General features: G+C 34.6%; 1 protein-coding gene across 1 annotated transcript in view; it reads left to right on the forward strand.

Moving 5' to 3' along the window:
• The window catches only part of CHIC2 (cysteine rich hydrophobic domain 2), a 46212-nt gene that overhangs the window by 14237 nt on the left and 10390 nt on the right, over window positions 1–21585 (forward strand). Inside the window, exons 2-3 of the mRNA XM_019740190.2 lie at window positions 7409–7463; window positions 7604–7759. Of these exons, the coding sequence (XP_019595749.1) occupies window positions 7409–7463; window positions 7604–7759 (211 nt within the window). The remainder of the gene's footprint in view (window positions 1–7408; window positions 7464–7603; window positions 7760–21585) is intronic.

Here is a 21585-nt window from a genome sequence, read left to right on the forward strand (position 1 = left end):
TAGGTTACTAGGTTGGGAGGGAGTTGAGCTTCCTTGCTCTTTTCAAGCCTATCACATCATGATTTTATAAGATGAAATTGGGCCTTTCCATACTGTCCAGGACCATTTGTACTTTGACTTAGAATAAAGTAAGTTATTGTTACCATATTTAAAAACTTTAAACTTGAAGGAGCATAATGGATAAAGAGTAATTTATAATGCTGTGAAGTTAAGATGAAACATATATCTCATTTTCATTGCTAACAAACCCCCCCTCTTGCCAAACTTTTAAAAAACAAAACAAAAAACCTCCCAAATGAAACACTAAGGTAGGATCAAAGCTAAGTAACTTATGTCACATCAAAACCATTAAAGGTAATACGAGTATTTTGTAGTTAATATTAACACGAAGTGTGGCTTTTCTTATCCATTTAATAAAATAAGATGTTCTTAGTAAAACTTGATCTGACAGTATTGCTTTGGTTGGCCTAGAATTAAAAAAAAAAAAAAAAGGCTTTGGCAGAAATGAAACACATAGCAAAGGAGGAATTTGCTGTAGCCTGTGCTAAATAAGACCTTCCCCACTCTGATTCTCAAGCCCTTTGCTAAGAGCAAGCCTGTCTTAGGAAGAACTGTGCTGAAAAGAACTGTTTTGAGAGTAAAGAAATGTAGATTAAAGCCTGGATTGTAGTCGTTTGAATAATACAGACAGTCACTGTAGAGGACTCTTTCAAGACATTGGATGAGGAAGGAAAAGAGATAGATGCCCTCATATATTTGAGGGAGAAGAAAATAGGGCCTTAGATTCTTAGGCTTGGTAGACTTCTGTGGATTTGTAGGATTTGTATATATATAGAGCCAGAAGAGAGGGAGAAATACAGCGGATGCAGAGGAGACTGGAGGAGATGCAACCAGGAGTAAATGGTTAGGTTGGGGACGCTTACTTCCGTTAAGGAACATGGTAAAGATATTAACGATACAGGTAAATCGAAAAATGAAAGGGAGAGAAGGCAAAACAGTTTATGTTCAATCATCTTTTTTTCTCTGGTTGGAGTTAAGGACAATGGTCATCTGCAAAAATTGTGGGTTATGAGGATAAGATTGAACACAGAGAGAGGAGCAGCAACTGGAGTATGGAAAAGGGAACTGATTAGGAATGAATAAAAATTATGTTAATCTAACTGACCTTAGATAATATAGTTATAATAGATATGTGATTTTTCTGTCGTAGCTCTAGGCAGTGGGAATTGAAATGAAGAAAGTAAACTTTTCAATTGAATCGGATTGACAAGAGACACTCTAGAGATGCAGGAAAGGCAGCGTGTTTATTGGAGTATAGTCAAAATGATTGTGTAGTTCTGGCAGATAAGGAAGTGGAGTCACAGGGAGCTGATACAGAGTGGAAAAGCGAGGAAGAATGATAAGCTGTAGGTTACAACCAGAGGTGAAGAAACAAATTTGGTAAGGGTGAGAGAAATGAAATGATTGATGCTAGTGGTAAGCAGTGAATTTTACAGTTCAGAATTTCAGAGGCGATACAGTTCCAAGTGATGCGAATATCCAGACTATTTCATAGTGAATGGATTGCTGAATTAAACAGAGGTGAATTTCCTCAGAATCGATGAGCTCAGGTAACCAGTTAGGTTCTGCTGCTGAATATGTAACTGGGATGAAGGAAGACGAGAGTCATGATGAAGAAAAAAAACCGACATGGATGCCTGTGTCCTTAGAGAGTGTGAAGTGTGCAGAACAGTTGATGTAACAGACGTGAGGGTGCGATCCTAAGAAAGGAGTGGTGTCTGGGGACGTGGCATTTGGGAGGGTTCCCAGTATTCCCAGAATTGACAAGAATGGCTCACTGTGCCTGAACTGTGCAAACAATGTGGTTTGTACTGACTACCTGCCTGCCTTCTGGAAGTCTGGTATTTTGGTACCTGCTAAGTAGAGGGTGCATACGCGACCTTTGGTCACTGAGTGATGAGCTTTCCTGGGGGACAACATTGTATATGTTTTGTCAAAACTAGTCCCTGGAGGAATTTAAGCACATCCTGTGTGTCTTCACTGAGAACAGACTCTTGCAAGTTTGTTTCTGGTTTCCTCTGGACTTCACCCTGTGTGCCTTTTCCTTTTGTTGCTTTCGCTTTGTATGCTTTTGCTGTAATATATTTAGCTGTGAGTACAACTATATGCTGAATCCTATGAGTCCTCCTAGTGAATCATCGAACTTGAGCTTGATCTTGTGGGCCTCCATCACAGAGGGAGTGACCTGGAAAGCTGCAAATGACCGTTAGGACTTGGAACAATGTGGTATAACCAGAGAGCATGGGCGTCAGAGGAAGAGAGAGCAATGGTGTGGATATTGGCAGTAAGGAGTTAGTGAAATTAGACATTATTTTCCTGGTTTGTAAATTGATTAATTTATTCAGCAAATGCTAATTAAGTATTTATCAGACATTGGGTTAGACATTTGGGCTATGGTATCTTAGGGTAAGATGCCATACGTATTCCTTGTTTATCAGGGTGGGGAGTTAGCTTGTTACCATAATTAGATAGGATATAGTATAATAAGATATAATAAGGACTGTACAAGAGAGACGGTAGTCAAGTATTACGGGAACATGGGAGATGGACTCCGGGGCATGAGCTATAATTGAGAATTTCTAAGGAAAGAGTGTCATTTCAACAGGAATTTTGGTTAAAGTGAAGACAAAAAATTGTCAGGGCGACATCAGGAGGTATCCAGGTAGCAGATCAACAGATGGAGGGATCCAAAGTTAACTATTAAAAGGAATGTGGAAGGGGAAGGGTCTATCAGGAAGGGGAGATTGTGAATTGGATGCAGAGGAGAGTGCAGGGCAACAGATTGGATTGGCTTACACTTTGAGGTATGGCTGTAGATGGTAGGAATGAGGGGACAGTGAAGTGACAGTAGGTGAGACATGAGTACAACAAGTGTATTTCAAGATGCCCTTTAGATTTAGGTGTAGTTATAGTCCCTCTGCAAAGCTTTACCAGGTACATTACACGACCTTTCAAAATTATCCCAAATTATATAAAAGTAAAAAGTTGCCTTGTATATGCTTTCTTAAACAATTTTTTTTTTTTTTATTAAAAAGTGATATAAGGGGTGGTCGGATGGCTCAGTCGGTTAGAGTGCGAGCTCTCAACAAGGTTGCCAGTTCAATTCCTGCAGGGGATGGTGGGCTGCGCCCCCTGCAACTAAGATCAAAAACGGCAACTGGACTTGGAACTGAGCTGCGTCCTCCACAACTAGGTTGAAGGACAGTGACTTAGAGCTGATGGGCCCTGGAGAGACACACTGTTCCCCAATATTCCCCAAGTAAAAAAAAAAATGATATAAGCCTTCTGTCGTAGGACCTTCTGATCATGAGGTGTTACACAGAAGGTGATCAATAATTGTGATTGGAATGAATTTTCTGAAAATACTAGTAAACTTGTAATAGGGAGGAATAAAATAGATTAAGTTTGCCATTCTTTGAAAATAGTTTATATCTTTTATCAATTCTAAAGCCATGAGTATTTTAACCATGATTCAAGAAAATTTATCTTAGGTAGAGATGTAGATATACCACATGTCTACGTTTTCTTTCATACCATCTAAAGGACTGGCGATTAATAGGTGTTGAATGATAAAACAGTTGTTGGTAGCGCTTTGCCAATCCACATTAAAAAAAATAATTCTTATCTCTTTCCTTCTGCTTCCCCTTTCCCACTTTTGCCTACATTTTTCTTCTTTTGCTTTTGTCGCTTTTATATGCCAAGGATACTTGTTATAATTCATAGTCATTGCTTATCTCCACCAGTTATATTCAAAGCTAGGGGGGAAAAAGCCATTTATTAAAATAACATGCTTTAAAATTAGTTTTTAAGGTAAAGGTGGTAGCCCAAATTAAATGAACCTTTTTTTCTTTTGTTAATACAGTGCTAGTTAACATGCAACCTCTTATTTAAAAAAAATAAGACTGCCATTTCAAGGAAGACAACTTACAGCATTTGTTATCAGTAATAAAATTCCAGCTTTCAGATGAAAATTAGAATTTTGGAAAACTAGTATCTGCCATCGTGAACTTGAAGGTTCCCAATAGTTAAAGACCTTTCCGATGGGGTCAGTGATCATTTAACGACTGTGGTGAGTCCGATATCATAAAATGAAGTATGTCAGCATTTGATAAATGTATGAAGTTACAAAATCAGGTATGGGTAAAAAAATTCATTCAAAATGTAAGATATGCCAATGGATTTTAATTTAATAGAGTGTTAAAAGTTTATTGATATAGTTTCAGTTACCTCCTTGCAAAACCATAAGAGACCACCACTTGTCAAATTTGGTATAGTATCAAAGAAAAATACAGACAATTTTCCAACTACGTATTTGGTGAGGCCCAACCTCAACCAAAAGAGCAGATCACAACAGATTGAGAGCAGGAAGAGATGAGAGAATCCAGCTGGGCCCCATGGTCAGACATTAAAGAGACATGTGAAAATGTAAAACAATACTTTCCTCATTAAAGCTTTTTGTTTTGAAAAGTAGTTATTTCTCATAAAAATGTCATTTTTGTTAGCATATAATGTGCTGATGTATGAATAAATTTTTAAAATGTTTTAGATATCTTAGTTCTAATGTCTAATCCAAAATATTAATAAATATAAATCACATAAACTTAAGCTCACTGAGGTCCTTAAGGATTTAAGAGAGCAGAGAGGTCCTGACATCAGACATTTGAGCATCCCTGAGCATACTCCAAATGCAGGTGAGGAAAGGGTACCTGACTATCATGGCTCCTTCTGCTTGTAGTCATAAAGTACTTGATCTGAATAGTAACTGTTTAGAGATTTTTAAAGAGAAAGCAAATTGCAGTTGGGGTTTAGGCCTGTGGGCTGGGGAGACTCCGAGGCGTTCAGTAGCAGCATCTTGACACTTCTTCTGCGTATTCTTATGGGAAACCCACGCAAGGGGAATGGAAAAATCATCAGCACCAAGTTAACGGCTGGTAGAAAAGCTAAGCACGCCCCTCTCTAGTGTGAATCACGCCACTGGTAATCTTTCTGGGACATTCTTTTGGGAGTGAGATAAAGGGAGAGGAAAGATTACTATCTGTTCCTCAGATACAGCTTAAGAAAAAGTGTGACTGAAGAGGAACTGAGTGCTTAAAGAATGTCCTTAGAACTACCAGTTCTTACTGGGAAGAATAACTAACTACCAGCCTGACTTAAAAGGAGCCCTGAGCTGCAGGGACAGCAAGGCAGTGAGCTGGTTATGCTGCTCCCTGGGCAAAGCATCAACCCGCAGCCACTCAGCCCATAAGGAAGTACCCAGGCTCTGGAAAGAAAGGAAATTAGGGTTTAAACTCATAGTGGCCTGCTCCCTCCAACTTAGCGTATTACCTGGCAAACTATAGATATTTGATAAAATAATTTAATCTGTTTTAAATATTTAATGGCTGGGGATGTAAGGGAAAGACATCTCTCTTTAGGAGACTTGGAGGTATCGGGTTGTTGCTTTTCTAAAAAATTTCAAAGACTAGCTGGAAGGAGAGGGTTAATGACAATAATAAACGTGATTGAAATAGAAACTATTGATTGGAGGAAATCTCTAGACCAAGGGAGATAATATAAAAGAAGGAAATTTATAATTGAGAAGGTTGAATACTCAGTAAACATTTGTTGAATTGCATCTTTTCTGAGGGAAGTAGAGGAAAAGGAAGTACACTAGGTAGAGGTGTCGGTAAGCCCCTGGCAGGAGGTGAGCAGAGGCTTTTCCGAGTCGTACCACAGAGGCAAAAAATAGGTATATCTCAGTCCCCCAATTTCAGGATGAGAATGACATTAATGCCAGAATGATATTAAACAGTAATGGTTGCCAGTTTATGCTTAGTGTGAAAAGAACTTTGGCTTGGATCTGGGTAGTTATATTGTAATCTTTTTCATAAATAGTGTCTGTTGTTTATATTGACAGATTAATGTTATTTCAATGCCGCTTCTAAATAATATATAAAAGTACTTAAGATGATAAAATGATTTCAGAGGCCATGATCCATCCACATGTAGGGAAGTCTAGGTCATGATACAAATCACAACCTGACCCACAGAAGTGTTTTATTTGACTTGCACAGTGTTTTAAAGATGAAAACTTTACATAGAATCTGTTTCCAGTTCCTCTTGGAAGAAGAAAGTTACCTGATCTGTCAAAAGTGGGTCTGCGTTCTAGTTTGAAAATAATCAGCTGGATCTGACCCATGACACCGCACCACACACACACACACACACACGCACACACAGGATACACCCTCCACTTGGCCAGTCTCCACTGTTTTATTGCCTTCACACAGCCCACCTCATTTATTTGACTTCTTGGTCCAACTCCACGGATGGTTGAATTAGAAATCCCAGACCTGACCAGCTGTTTAATACAGAATATTTCAGGGGATCCCTCTTACCAGTGCCAACTGCCCAGCCAGCCTGCAGTATTGCTAAGAGTTACACTTAAGGGTTCTCATCATACGAAAAAAAAAAATTCTAACTGTGAGGTGATGGACGTTAACCAAATTTATTGTAATCATTTCACAGTATATACATGTGTCAAATCATTATGTTGTACACCTTAATACAGTGTTATGTGTCAGTTATAGCTCAGTAAAACGAGAAAAAAATTTTGACTCCAGAATCCAACGAAAGTTGTATTTAAGCATCAATTTTAATTTCCTGCTATTACCAGGGTGATCTGCTATCACCAATGTGTCTGAGTATTTTGTTCTTTCCGAATAATTTAGCCAAAGAAATAGTCACTTGCCCAGTCAGTCCTCATGATCTTTGCAGACATTTAAATGCTTAAAGATATTAAAATGCACTACGTCAGTTTCATTTCTTTGGGGGTATAAAGAGCAAATGCCTTAGAACTTGAAAGCTTAAGGAGCCAGGCCAGCTATTGCTCCAGGCATTTTTTAGAATTCTCTGGCTGTAATAGCAGTGTGGATATGCTGATCTCAAGAAAGTGCTAACTAATCAATTTGCATTCTTAGACCTGTTTCTGCTATATTGAGTGTTAAGAAATGCTCTTGACCTAAAGAGTAATTAATAGAGATTTTAGCTTTCTTTTCCTTAGTTGGAAGAACTTTAGTAATTCTGACAAAATTGGACATTGTGTTGTTTTCCATTACATTAGTATTTGGCTCACAAAGATCGTCCCAAAGAAGTCATTCTCAGCCTCTTACATAAAAGTTTTGATGCAGCTGCTAGAATTGCTTGTTACATTTCATAAATTGCTGATTATAGTGTTTTTGTGTCTGACTTTCATTATTCTGTATATGAAGTTGCACTCTATTAACTTGACCTTTGATTAAGTTACTTTTTAATTTTTTTTTTTGCAACAATGACATGTAATAACATATTTTTCTTCTTTTTAAAATAGATTTGGACTGAGCAACAAATTTGAATCAGAATTCCCTTCTTCATTAACTGGAAAAGTGAGTGTCAATTATTTAGGTACTGTTTCTATGCCAGAAAACTAGTCTTGCCCTAACAAATTAGAAAAAAATATGCTAAATGACACATGTTCATTGACATTACTATTTCACTGTTGTTATTTCTTACATTTTTTCTGTAGGTAGCTCCTGAAGAATTTAAAGCCAGCATCAACAGAGTTAACAGTTGTCTTAAGAAGAACCTTCCTGTTAATGTACGTTGGCTGCTTTGTGGCTGCCTTTGTTGCTGCTGCACATTAGGTTGCAGTATGTGGCCAGTTATTTGCCTCAGTAAAAGAGTAAGTTGAATTACATATTTTAATTTTAATTTAGAAGTAGACAAGCAGGTCTTGGCATTTACCTTTTCATTTTTTGTATTGAATGTGTCTCACTATCCTGAATACTGTACAAAAATGATCTGATTCAGTAGAGGAATGATTAAGTCAATTACGGTGTACCCACATTCTATTTTATTAAATAGCCATCTAAAGTTATAGTTATAATTTTTGTGTCATAGGAAATTTCTTAGAGTAGAATACAGCGTTCTCTGAATACACATTGATGGTGGTATGGTATAGTGATCTAGAATGCTGAGTTCCATGATACCACTTATCTCTCTGACCTTAGGCATGTTTCCTAACCTCTTTAAACTCTTGTTGACATATTTGTAAAATGGCAATAGCAATACTCACCTACCTACTTGAATAATGATTGTTGTAAGGATAAAATAAAATAGTGTTTATAAAGCTCTTAGGTAAGTAGCTCAAAGTACGTTTGTAATAAATATTGGTTATTACTAATATGTAAGATAGTACCCATAGAAGAAATACAATAGTTACAGTGTTTATTTATAGTTGGTAAGATTATGGAGAGTTCTGTTTTCTTTGTTTCTTTATTTGTATGTTTCCTGTGATGAGTACATAGTGATTCTGTAATCATTTAGAGAAAGTGATCTAGAGTTGTAATTTTGATTGCTTATAATAAAAGAATTTCCAAGATGTTGGTAGAGATATGGAAAATTAGTATAGATTCAATATATTACATTTCTGTTAAAGTTTTTAAAATTATGGTAATTTATATGCAAAAAAAATGAAATACAGTTAAGTTGAAATTGAATGAGTGGTTTTGTGTGGCTACATTTCATTTTGTCATCAAATAATGACAAGAAGTACAGAAAAGTGAATTCTATTTGTCCTTCGATGTCTGTTATAAAATAAGTATATCCCTACTGAAAATATTTTTTAACTAGTATGTTTTATTGATAGGAAGGAGATAATAGCTTTGTAATAGAATTTCTTTTGTAATGTTTACTGTAATATTTGTAGTATTTATTTTCCTCCAAGAATATTTCTTTTTCACCCCTATAGTTCTCACCAGATCATCTTCAGATCATAGAATTTTTTTTTATTTTTAAATTACTGCTTGTTCCTGAATCCATAGTTGAATTTGCAGCTCTTGTAGTTTAGATCCCCTTACTCCTTCCAACTTTTTGGGTGTTTCCATTGTTTAAATGACGGCTGTATCTCACTTACTGGTAATTTGCTATCATTTAACCTAAGGAATACAGAGCTTTGTTATTCTAAAAACCTTGGTGATCTAGTTATTTTTTTTTGAGGTTTTGAGATTCTGTTTCTTTTTAAATGAGTAAATAAGATATTACAATGTACGCACAGTGTAGGATTTAGAAAACAAAGTAAATTTCCTATTCTTTTCCACAAATTTTTAGCAATTTAAGATCTTTTTTTTTTATTTTTTTTATTTATTGGGGTGACAATTGTTAGTAAAATTACATAGGTTTCAGGTGTACAATTCTGTATTACATCCTCTATAAATCCCATTGTGTGTTCACCACCCAGAGTCAGTGCTCCTTCCATCACCATATATTTATTTGATCCCCCTTACCCTCTTCTCCCATCCAATTTAAGATCTTTTTCAGATGCTTTCATTAAATTCTGTTTTATTTGAGACATAAGATAGATTTATTTTTTTTAGGTTTTTTTCCATCTGTAGTTTCAGAAAGTGCATTTCATTTAACATTGGAGTATTCAGTTTAAGGTCTCCCTTTGTAAGATAGAATGTTTGTTTGATACATTTAACTTTTTATGGATTATACTACCTAGTGAGCGTAAACAAATGTTAATTATAACCTGAAAAAAAAAGTTGTGCGTTTTCCTGTCTATATAAACTACTACGTAACCATGGAGAGAGTGACACTTCATGCATGTATGAAGAATATTAGAGGCCCTGAAAAAGGGGTGCTTTGTAAGATTGGGGCAGGATAATTGATAGCAGGGATTTTTAACCTTTTGTTTGTCATAGACCCCTTCAGTGGTCTGGGGAATCCTATGAACCATTTTAAAAAATAATGTTTTATTTGTATTTAAAAAGGTTTACTGTATTTTAAATGTATAAAATAAAATACATAAGATAATAAAGGAAACCAATTATAAAAAAATACAGTTATCAAATACTAAAATCCCTCAAATATATGATTTATAAATGTTTATTAGTGTGTGAAAAATAGGAAAACAGAAAAACAATATTGAAAATCAGCACTAAAGTCCACTCTCATTACTCCTATTCAACATTCTCCTGGAAGTCCTACCCAGTGAAAACACAGAAAAAAAGAAATAAGAGGTATGCAGATTAGAAACCAAGAAATAAAACTCCCTGTTCCCAGACAACGTGGTTATTTACACAGAAAATCCCATGGAATCTACAGAAACATTCCTGGGATTGAATAAGTGAGTTTGAACAATTGGAAATAAAAAACTTTTACATAACATTAACAGCACCAAACACAAAGGATGACATACATATAAAATATATGCATGATCTGTATGCTGTGCAAGAAACTGATGAAAAAAATCAAAGAAGACTTAAGTAAATGGAGAGGTATGCCTTAACACATGTTTTATGTGTTGTTTCAGGTTATGTCCTCAAATACAATATATCTTGGTAATACCATCTTTAAAATTCTTGTTTATATTTTAGCAACTTTATTGAGATGTAATTGGCACACAATAAACTGCACGTATTTCAAGTGTATCATTTGATGAGTTTTGCCACTTGTAACACACACATGTATACATCAAGATAGTGAACGTGTAACACACACATGTATACATCAAGATAGTGAACGTGTTCGTCACACCCAAAAGTTTCCTTGTGTCTGCAATCCTCTCAGCCCTTCCAGGCAACTACTGATCTGCTTTCTGGCACTGTAGATTAGTTTGCATTTTCTAGGGTTTTGTATAAATGGAATCATGCAGTATGTATTCTTTTTTTGTGTTCTTTTACTCATAATTATTTTGGGGTTCATCCGTGTTGTTGGATCAATAGTTTACTCCTTTTTAATGCTGAATAATGTTATGTTGTTTGGATATACCGTGTTTGTTTATACATTCACCTATTGATAGATATTGTGTTGGTTCCAGTTTTGGTCTATATAAATAAAGCTGCTATGAATATTCTTGTTTGAGTCCTGTTATAGACACATACTCTCTTTTCTCTTGAGTAAACCTTTCTAAGAATAGAGTGGCCTGATTATATGGTTCATATATGTTTAATGTTTTAAAAGAGATGGTATTTATTATTTTACATTCCCACAAGCAGTGTATGATGGAGTCTGTTCTACCTACTATAATATATACTTTCCAACATTTAGTATGGTTAGTCTTTTTGATTTTAGTCATTCTGATAGGTACGCAATATTATCATTATGGTTTTAATTTGCTTTTTCCCAGTGATTAATGATGGTGAGCATCTTTTCATGCTTATTTGCCATTTGTATATCGTTCGAGTGTTTCAACTTTTGCCTGTTTTTATTGTTTTCTTACTGTTGAGTTTTGAGAATTCTTTATGTATCTGGTTACAAGTATATGCTTTGCAAAGATTTCTCCCAATCAGTGGTTTGTCTTTTCATCCCCAGCAGTCTAGAGCAGAAGTTTTTAATATTAATAAAGTTCAGTTTGTCCATTTGTTCTTTTATGGATTATGCTGTTAGTGTTATACCTAGTAATTCTTCCTAAGCCTAAATACAAAGATTTTTTTTCTATGTTTCTTCTGGAGGATTTATAGGGTTAGATTTTACATTTAGGTCTGTGATTCATTTTGAGTTAATTTTTTATATAGTGTAGTGTAGATTGAAGTTCTTTCTATTGTTTTGCTTTTAGTTAGCCAATTGTTCCAGTAACATTTGTTATAAAGACTAGTCTTCACTGAATTTGTACCTTTGTTGAAAATCAGTTGTCAGTATGCATGTGCATCTATTTATTGGCTCTGTTCTGGTCCATTGATCTATTTTGTGTATCTTGATGCCAGTACCACACTGTTTTGAGTATTGTAGCTTTATAATTATGTCTTAAAATTGGGTAGTGTTAGTTCTCCAACTTTGTACTTCTTTTTCAGTTGTACTTCTTTTTCTTTATGAATTTTAGAATTAACTTTTCAATTTCTATAAAAAATACCTGTTGGGATTTTAGTTTGGATTGCATTGAATCTCTGGATCAATTTGGGGAAACTGGCATTTTAAAAATACTTAATTTCTGATCCATGAAACAGTATCTCTCCATTTTCTTAAGTCTTTAGAATTTTTTTCTGAACAGTGTTTTGTAGTTTTTAGTGTACATATCTTGTATATCTTGTTAGATTTATCCATAAGTATTTATTGCTTTTTATGCTATTTTAAATGGTACATATTTTTAAAATTTCAATTATTTTTCTTTGCTAGGGTGTAGCTTTGCTAAACTCACCTATTAGTCTCATTAACTTTTTTTTGTATTGTATTGAAATTCTTCATAGACAATCATATAATCTGCAATAAAGGCATTATTGTTTCTTTCTAATCTGCTTTCTGTTGCTTTTTCATACTTGACTGCCCTGACTAGATTCCCCAGAAAACACTGCTTAGAGGTAGTGAGAACAGATGTCCTTGTCTTGCTCTGATCCTCCGGGGAATGCATTCACTTTCATCATTCTGTGTCATGTGAACTGTAGGGATTTGGTAGATATTCTTTATCAGCTTGAGGAAGTTTTATTCTGTTAGTTTGTGGAGAGTTCTTATCAGTCATAGATGTTGGGTTTTGTCAGATGCCTTTTCTGCTGCTTTAGTGATGGTGGTATGGTTTTACTTTTCAGTTTAGAAATATGCCGAATTACATTATTGAATTTTTAGTTGTTAAACCAACCTTGTATTCCAGGGATGAAAGTCATTTGATTATGTCTATTTTTCTTTTTCTTTTTTTGCTGGATTTTGATAAACTAAAAGTTTGTTTAGAAGTTTTATATCTATGTTCGTGAGGTATTGTTTTCTGTAGTGTTCTCTTCTTGTAAGGACTGATTTTGGTTTCCAGGTAGTGATAGCCTCATAAAATGAATTGGGAAGTGTTCTCCCCTCTTCAGTTTTCCAGAAGAGTTTGTTAGAATATGCATTCTTTCTTTCTTAAATTTTGGAAGAATTCACCAGCGAAGCCATTTAGGCCTGGAGTTCTCTTTATTGGAAGTTTTTAAACTACAAATTCAATTTCTTTAATAGATAAGGGACTTTTTAAGTTATCTATTTTATCTTGATTGAACTTCATAGTTTGTGTTTTTCAAGGAATTCGTACATTGTCCATTGTATCTAAGTTGTTGATTGCTAAGTTATTGAATGATAGGCATGCAGTTCATAATATTCACTGATTATCCTTTTACTATCTGTAAAATCTCTAGTGATAGCACCTCTCTCAATCCTGAAATTAATTCTCTCCCTCTCTCTCTCTTTTTCTGACCAGTCTGGCTAGAAATTTGTCATTTTTATTACACCTTTCAGAGAGACCAGCTTTTGGTTTCATTGATTATTTCTGTTGATTTTATTTGTTTGTTTGTTTCAGTCTGACTTTTACTATTTCCTTCTTACTTGGGTTTAATTTACTCTTTTTCTAGTTTCTTAAGGTAGAACCAAAGATCATTGATTTGAGATCTTTCTTATGTTTAGTGTTATAAATTTCCTTCCTTAGTACTGCGATTGTTGTATTGCCCAAATTGTGATGTGTTTTAATTTTCATTCAGTTCACTTTACTTTTATATTTGTCTTTTGATTTAGTCTTTGATTAAAACATTATTTAGCAGTATTTTATTTAGCTTCCAAATATTAGGGGAGTTTATAGAGATCTTTCTGTTACTGATTTTTAATTTCATTTCATTGTGGTTAGATAATACTGTGTGTGTTTTGGCCCTTTTTTCATTTATTAAGACTTGTTTTATTACCCAGAATGTGAACTCTTTTGGTAAATGATCCTTTTACACTTGAAAAGAATGTGTATTTATTTGTTATTGGGTGGAATCTTTTATAAATTTCAGTTGGTAAACTTGGTTGATAATGTTGTTCAAATCTTACATATTCTTATTGATTTTCTATCTGTTGGGTCTATCAAGTATCAAGAGAGGGGTATTAAAGTCTCTGACTGTAATTGTGTAATTGTGGGTTTGCTATTCTTACAGTTTTTGTTTCCTGTATTTTGGCCCTCTGTAATTAGGTGTATAAGCTTTTAGGTTTTGTGTTTACTCCATGGATTGACCTTTTTATCATTATGAAATCAACTTTCCTGATTTTTAATAAAATTTTTCTCTGAAATCTAGTTTGTCTAACATTAATACAGTCATTCCAACATTCTTTTGATTAATGTTACCCTGGCATATTTTTTCCATCCTTTGACTTTTAACTTATTTATGCCTTTTATTTAAAGTCCATTTCTTATAGGCAGTGTTGGGTCTTGCTTTTTTATTCAGTCTGACAATCTTTGCCTTTTAATTAGGGATTTTGGACCATTTACATTTATTGTATTATATGGCAACATGTAAGTCTTTTGTTTTGCTATTTGTTTTCTTCCCCATCAATTCTCAGTTTTCATTTTTCCTCACTCTGCCTTCTAATTTATAAAAATAATTTATTGAGGTGAATTCACACAACAGAAAATAACTACTATAAAGCGAACAATTCATTGGCATTTAGTACATTCACAGTGTTGTGCAACTGTCACCTCTATCTAGTTCTAAAACATCTCCATCACTCCAAGTAAAGCCCCTTACTCATTAATAGTTTCTCTCCATTACCCTCTCTCTCTAGACCCTGGCAGCCACCAATCTGTATTCTGTCTCTATGGATTTATCTGTTTTGGGTATTTCATGTAAATGGACTCATACGTTGTATGACCTTTTGTGTCTGGCTTCATAACATAATGTTTTGAGGTTCTTCCCTGTTGTAGCATGTGTCAATATGTCGTTATTTTTTTATGGCTGACTAATATTTTACTATATACCATGTTTGCCCCAAAATAAGACCTAGCCGGACCATCAGCTCTAATGCATCTTTTGGAGCAAAAATTAATATAAGACCCGATCTTATTTTAATATAATATAAGACCCAGTCTTATATAATACAATATAATGTAAGACCAGGTCTTATATTAATTTTTGCTCCAAAAGATGCATTAGAGCTGATGTTCCGACTAGGTCTTATTTTCGGGGAACATGGTATACTATAATTTATTTATCCATTCATCCATTGATGGACATTTAGGCTGTTTCCACGAACGGTGACTACTGCTGCTATGAAAATGGATGTATACGTATTTGTTTGATACTTGTTTTCAGTTCTTTTTGGGTGTATACCTAGGAGTGTAGGGTTATAATTCTATATTGAACTTCTTGAGGAACCAGAGCCGTGTTTAATCTAGGGCTAGTTAGTCCCCACTAGTGAGGTAAGACCCTCCTGGGTACTGCATTCAGTGGCTTGTGAATTATGATTTCTGGTCTGGCTGATGGAAGGAGGCGGAGGTGCTGTGCCAATCTTTGTGAACTTTGGGCACTGTTACATCTCATCTTTATAGTAGTTCTTTGTTCCACTTCTGGTAGTTTCCTTACTTGCATATGCTGCTCAGCACTCACCTACATATTCAGTGGGGACTGTATTCAGATCTTCGAAGTTCATTCTCTGAAGTTCGTCCTCTGTTTTGCACTCCCTCTGGTAATCTGTTCTGTGACTTCTAGACTCTCAGCTCTGTCTCTTTAACTCAGGGAGTCCACAGGCTTTGTCTGGCCTCTCCTTCCATTCACTATGGCTTGGAAGCGCTCTTATATCAATACGTTTGGGAATAATAGGGCCTGTCTTGTTTGTGGTCTTTCAGGAATTATTGTTTTTCGTTGCCCATTGTACATTGTCTTAAAAAGTTTCATATGTTTTAGTTGTTCTCTCTGTCTCTGTCTTCTTTTCTTTTCTTTTTTCTTTTTTGGTTGTTTCAGCCCAGAGATAAATCAGGTGCCTATTGCTGCATCTTTGCTGAAAATAAAATTCTTAATGTACTCTTTTTATAGACGTGTTCTTGACATATAAGTACCATGCTAAGGGTTGATAGAAAGATGTATATTAATGCTCTTCTCAAAGCGTGTAGTCTATTGGGAGAGTTGGCTAGGTGAGTGTGGAGATAGTTTAAGTTTGTAAATACTTGTCATGTTTTTCATGAAGTATCTCTAATACCAAAAGATAATAAATATGTGTCTTTAGTGTCTAGAAATACGAAGTGGCCACCTGCAATCACAAAATATATTTGAAGTCTTGTGTTATATCTCAAATACCCATTTGAATTTTTCATTCTATTGCATAACATATATTTGGTTTAATAGAAACTGTTTTAAAATGAGTAACGTTGATGCTCTTAGAAGATAAGCATGTGTCTTATGAAATTGCTGGTTTTAGCTGCCATTTTTTTATGCTGCTACCGTGCCATTCACTAGAAGTTACTTGTTCATTAATTCATTTAATATTTCTGAAGCTGCACTGTGGATTTGGCATTGTTTTAGATTAGATGCTGTTTAGAGTTTATGTGGTTCCTCTTGTAGTCTTAAAAGATAGATAAAAAGCAATGAGATAATTGCAAATAGTGATAAGTGCTTGGGAGACAATAAAACAGGAAAGCTTAGCCTTAGTAGGTTCTTTGTAAGAGCCTGAGGAGCTCATAAGTGAATAAAATGTTTCAGCTTCATTAAATAGATTTTATGACATTTCCTTTGTAAAAGCTTATGTTTTGCTTATACTTTTAAAAAATACTTTGTTTCTTGATTGTGCCTTAATTGTAGTGTTATAGTTTAGAAAATTGATGTCAAAGTAAGTGACTCTCTATGATTTACTTATATGTGCTTTCAGTCTGGCTTACTTTTTGAGGAAACAAGTTTTATAATATTACTATATGTTGCGTTATAGTATTTTGTTTTTGTTTGTTTTCTATCTTAAAGTATCAGTCTCCTGAAGTTTTGCACATATGGCTTGTATCCCAACATTAGTGACTGTATAGACTTTGTTCATGTATGCTCTCAGCCATTATCTCTTTGACGGAAGAACCCTAAATTTTAAACTTTTTGTATACCAACTTTTTAATCTTATTAGTTGTTTTACCTCCTGTTTTTTTAGTGCTTTAATCTCTCTTTTACATATGATGATCAGGATTGTGAGGCTTTTCTAAAAGTGCCTTCTGTATGGATTTGTTATGAATAGTGTATATTTCTGTTCCCTTCATACTCTTATTTGTATTTAGTCTTATATCAGGGACTCATTCACTTAGGTGTAGGGAAGGAAGTAGGCTACAACATGTGATAGCTGCACTTTGGTTCTCAAAAGAACGGCTTTGGAAAGTAGCACCTACTCTGAGTGACTGATCAATTCAATTTCTCTAAACTTCAGTTTTTGCCTCTCTAAAATGGGGTAAATCTCTTCCTTGCAGTGTTGTTTTAAGAATCAGAGCAAGTGCGTGTAGAGTATTTGCCTATAGTAGGTGCTTAGTTAATAGCAGTTGCTATTATTATCCTGTTAGTATTACTCTTCCCAGTGTCTGTCTTGCGCACTGCTGTAGCCCCAGGACCTCTCACAGTGCCCTGCATCTACTTTGTGGTCAACAAATATTCGCTGAATGAATGTACTCTTTGGCTTTTGAAATTTTTGAGTAGTAAGTTCATAACATTTCAGAAGATATGGTCCTTGCTATTCAAAACAAGATTCCTAAGTAAATAAAATCATCTTGTCTTTTAGAGTAAATACTAAGAGACTCTTTTATTTTTTCTGCAGGGGCCATGTCATAAAGAGTAAAAGATTGTGTAGGAAGTTACTGTCAGAAGCTGTGTGCTCTTGAGAGAGTCACTTAAAACCTCTCTGAGTCTGGAGTTCTTTCTCTCCTATGCCTTTCTATTTCATCTGAGAAAAGGAGAGGCTAACTTATCTCTCAGGTAGTTGCCAGCTCTGAAAATCTGTAATCCTTTGAAAATTGAGCTGTGTAGGTCTATAAAACATCTCTATTTTCCAAGCTTTATGTAAAGAAGTTCTCAATGTTGATTTTTAGTTCAAACCTATCTTAAAGATGAGAAAGAGAATTAACATTTAGTAATGTATTTTCATATATATTTTTTAGTTGTTTTTGTTTATTCTTTTAACTTCTCTTGAGTTTTTTTTTTTAGATAATTGCTATTTAGTTTTTGAAACTTTGATGAAAAGGGCCTGTATCGAGTTTAAGTATTTCTTTTGTTTTAAGTTGTAGTATGCTTAGATTTCCTTCTGGATATCTTTTTTCTCAACCTCAAGTTTAGTTATCCAATAACTGTTAGTTACTTTGGTTGGGGTTACTACAGTAGGGGTTGAGAATCCAAATGACAGAGGTCAGGAATAGAGTTTTTTGAGTGAGTGCAGGCTTGTAAGACTTGAAAAATTTGAGGAAAAGTGAACCTGGGGGAATCATAATCAGAAAGCTACCAATACTTGTATATGGGAGGAGTTTGAAATATACGTGCTTAGACTGACAGTGGTAAGTTACCCAGAACTTTCAGAACTCTAATGTACTCTATGTTTGGGATTTGAGCATTTGTAGTCAGTAACTCAGAATCATAAAATGAGAATGGCCTTGAAAATTTGGATGACAATTTAGATAAAGAAAAATGCCTCATTATTGCAGGTAATGAAACAAAGCAAAACAAACTGAAAAGCATCTTAATGAAATTTTAGCGAAGGGGGAATCCTGAAAAGTTTCTCGTGAAGGATGCTGAGTGAAATGCATTCTTATTGACTGAAGATGTAGAAAATCAATGCTAACCTTTTTTTTTCTTCAGAATGCTATCCAATTTGCTTTATTTCTGTAAATATAACACATATTTATAAGGGCTTCCATATGGTCAATAATTTATTTTTCTTCAGTATTTTTTTTTCTTGACTTTCACTGGCTCTTATTAGAGAGGATTTTCAGGAACCTGACCTTTGTTGTGGGAGAAAGTTTATACTGTTTTAATTTACAGTGATAAACTTAGCAACATAAAATACAATTTACAGATACTTCTGTCATTTAAACCGGAAGAAACAAAATTGAATTATACATTTGTGTATTTAAATTATAAACATCTAAATTTTATATTTAATTTAAGAAAACTTTTCACATTATATTAGATGTTTGACCTCTACACCTTTTTGAATTTAAGATAGTAATATTTGGTTTATAATACAAGTCACTTCAAAGTGCTAAATTCCTGATATTTACATAACTAAAAAATATTTTGCTATAAAATGTGAAATCTGTGGTGAAATTTAATGGAATAATAGACTCTAAGGAGCAAATGAAGAGAAGGATAATAATTTTTGCACAATTGCTACAGTCATTAGTGTGAATGACACTGACGACATGTTTTTAATTGGAATAAAAATATGGTACTAAATTCTCATCATAAAAGACGATACTCAAAGCATGAACTTTGAGCCTTAAATGTGCAAAGGTAGCACTGGGATTTCAAAGATATGTTAGACTTCTTTGAAAATGTGTTTTGCCAAGAATTAGCTGAAATTCAGTTCTCTCTGAATATTTAGAACATAGTATTGGTGTGTTTTGTAGAAAGATTTGTCTATCTCTTTCAGTGTCCATTCTGTTGTTAACCCAACCAATGAGTTCTTAATTTCAGACATTGTAGTTTTCAGTTCTTTAGAATCCAGTTCTCTTCTGAAATTCTTTTCACCCATTTTGTCTATCTTTTCCCTCTATTTTATTGAACATATGAATCATGGTTAATTTAACAGCCTGTCAGCTAACACCTGGATATATCTATGAGTCTGTTTCTGTGAGGTTTTTCTTCCTTTTGACTATTGGTCACGTACATTTCCTACCCCTTAAAAGTTTTTTATTTTATGCTAGATATTATACACAAAATGAAACAGAAGCTCCAGATGAAATCTCCTACAATCAGGAGTACCATCTTTTCTCTATTAGGCAGATAGCATACAGGGAATGGTCACTTTGGTGTAATAAGAGGTTGAGCTGGCTTGGGCTGGGCTGCAAGTGTAATAAGAGTCAGTCCCCTCTGGTCTTTGTCTCTTCTCCCTTAGAAGTTGTGCCCTTTCCATATTTTGAGTTTGGCCTTCGTCTCATGCAGGATCAAGTATCTTGAGGGGGAGACAAATCATGTGTTTGTTTCAGGTCCTCCTAGCAGAATCTTGTCTCCTAAGCACTGGTAGATTGAATAATTGTTATCTGTCTTTCTGGCTTGGTCCCCCACACTTCTATGTTGCCCCAGAACTCAGTAATGTCTCTAGGGAAAACTGGCCTTACAGTTTAGTGCACAACTAATTTCCAACCCATTGAGCCAACTTGCACAACCTGCGAAACGACTGACTTACCTTTTCCCCAGTAGAGTCCACTTGTTGTGCAAAGTCTGATCCTTAGCCCACCCCTAGAATGACCAAAAAATGGGAAATGGTCAGTAATCATCAAATGGGTTAGGAAAGGCTCTTTCCTTCTCTGGGTTTTCTTTCATCTAGTCCTTGTTGCTTCCGGCGTTTTCTGATGTCTTTAAAATGTTTTTTTTTCTTCTTCAATTTATCTGTTTCTATTTGTGGTGGTAGTGTTGGCTTGACATTAGCTACCACATCCTACCCAGAAGTATAAGTCTGCAGTTACCTTTACTTTATGTAAAAAATTATGACTTTTAAAAAGTATGTTTAGAGGGAAGGAATGATGTTATTGTTTCTGTCTCGGTTTTTTTTTTTAACAGTTTTGTTTGAAATTTCACATTTGAAATTGTGTTGTGAATGGCTTTTGTAAGGACATTGTATTCATTTTATATTTGTGCCTCTAATGGAAAGATTTATAAATTGATTACACTTAATGAAGATGCAAGTAAAAATAGTTTACATGTTGATCGAAAGTGGCAAGAGCATTGGGTTTAAAGTTTGGAGATCTGAGTTTGAATCCTATCATTACCCTGACTAGTTGTGTGACTTTGGGCAAACCATTTAACTTCTGGAAGCCTGTGTACTTAATTTATGAAATAGAAATACACCTCAAATCATGTGTTACTGCAAATAAAATAAAATACATTTTGGATAAATCTCATTGAGACTGCATAATAGAGTAGAATGGATATTTCCAGACCTGAGAACCACAGAGCTGGAAAAACATTAGTTTTAGACTAAATTGTGGTTTTCAAATTTTGAAGTAAATTTGGTTGTTCAAGGCAACAGCTTAGTTAGTGGCTTAAGATACCTTGCGTGTCATACACAGACATGTTATTCAACAGGTTACAAATTCTTCCTTACAAATTTGAAGCTCTGTACTGTCATGGAATGAGCATGGTGTCGAATGAGCAGGATTGCCATACAATCCTGGTTTCAAATCCCAGCTCCATTTCCAAGTGTAGCTTTAAGTTTCTTAACCCCTTTAAGCTGTAGTTTTCATATGTAAAATGAAGGTAATACAAGCTGCATTATAGATTTGTTGTGAAGATTAAATAAGGTAACACAGGGAAGACACCTAGCGTGGGGTCAGACCAAAAGTGAGGATCAACAGGTACTATTCCTTACCCCTTTTTTGTTTCTCTCGTTGTCCATTATAATCAATCAGTAGGTGATTCTCCCCCACATCACCTGTTGATCCTAACCAGTGTTTATTCCTTGTGTAATTATGTAGTTTAAAAAAATCCCTCATAATAACACTTTTGATTATATTAGCTGAGTGAAATTCATTTGTCTTATTAACAGTTTTTCTAATTTTCTGCTGTTAGTTCAAAATCAGTTTTAGTTTTCTGAAATTTTATCAGAAGTTGTGTGCAACATTTTATGTATTTG

The sequence above is a fragment of the Rhinolophus sinicus genome, linkage group LG02, assembly GCF_036562045.2.
Source record: "Rhinolophus sinicus isolate RSC01 linkage group LG02, ASM3656204v1, whole genome shotgun sequence".
NCBI lineage: Eukaryota > Metazoa > Chordata > Mammalia > Chiroptera > Rhinolophidae > Rhinolophus > Rhinolophus sinicus.